Genomic DNA, 569 nt, shown 5'->3' on the forward strand with positions numbered 1-569 from the left:
TATTTGCATTCTTTCTGATATCTGGCTATGTCAGCATCGATCCATAAAACCAGATCGATGATCTCCCCCAACTTCGACTTGTTCTCAAATGCAACTCTTTCGTACAGATTTCTGACATTTTTCCTGGCCATTTTGAAGCTCTCGAAGAAGCAGTACCCCTCGTCAAAGAACTTGTCGTATATTTCCATGATGTTTTCGCAGGCCTTGGTGAAGTCTGGCTCTGCAAGTGCCTTCAGAAACTGCTCCTGCTCAAACTCATTTTCATCCTTCAACTTAGACAAGTAGGGCTGAAAGTCGCCCTTGCTTCTACACCTCTTCCTCTTCAAACAGACATAGTAGTCCAGAAAACCTCTAAACTTGTCAAGCTCTCTCCTCATCCATGTTTGGTAGACTATCTTTTCGTTCGGGCTGCTCAGCCCCAGCTTTCTATGAATCACTGGCACTCCATAGTCTGGCCTTTTTTTGTATCTCACTGTTCTGTTGAAGTACTCTGGATTAACAGCAGATTCGAAGTTCACATAGCTGCCCTGAATATTTGACAGTGGCTCGGTGTGTTCGAAGTATGGTAG

The 569-nt window shown here is 44.1% G+C and overlaps 1 protein-coding gene across 1 annotated transcript; it reads right to left on the reverse strand.

Annotated features, from left to right (window-relative positions):
* Positions 1 to 569, reverse strand: VICG_02233 (uncharacterized protein; the record flags this gene model as incomplete). Its single annotated transcript, XM_007605615.1, has 1 exon — positions 1 to 569. A coding segment is annotated over one exon (569 nt), but the record flags the coding sequence as incomplete, so codon positions are not given.

This window comes from Vittaforma corneae (genome assembly GCF_000231115.1).
Source record: "Vittaforma corneae ATCC 50505 unplaced genomic scaffold supercont1.194, whole genome shotgun sequence".
NCBI lineage: Eukaryota > Fungi > Microsporidia > Nosematidae > Vittaforma > Vittaforma corneae.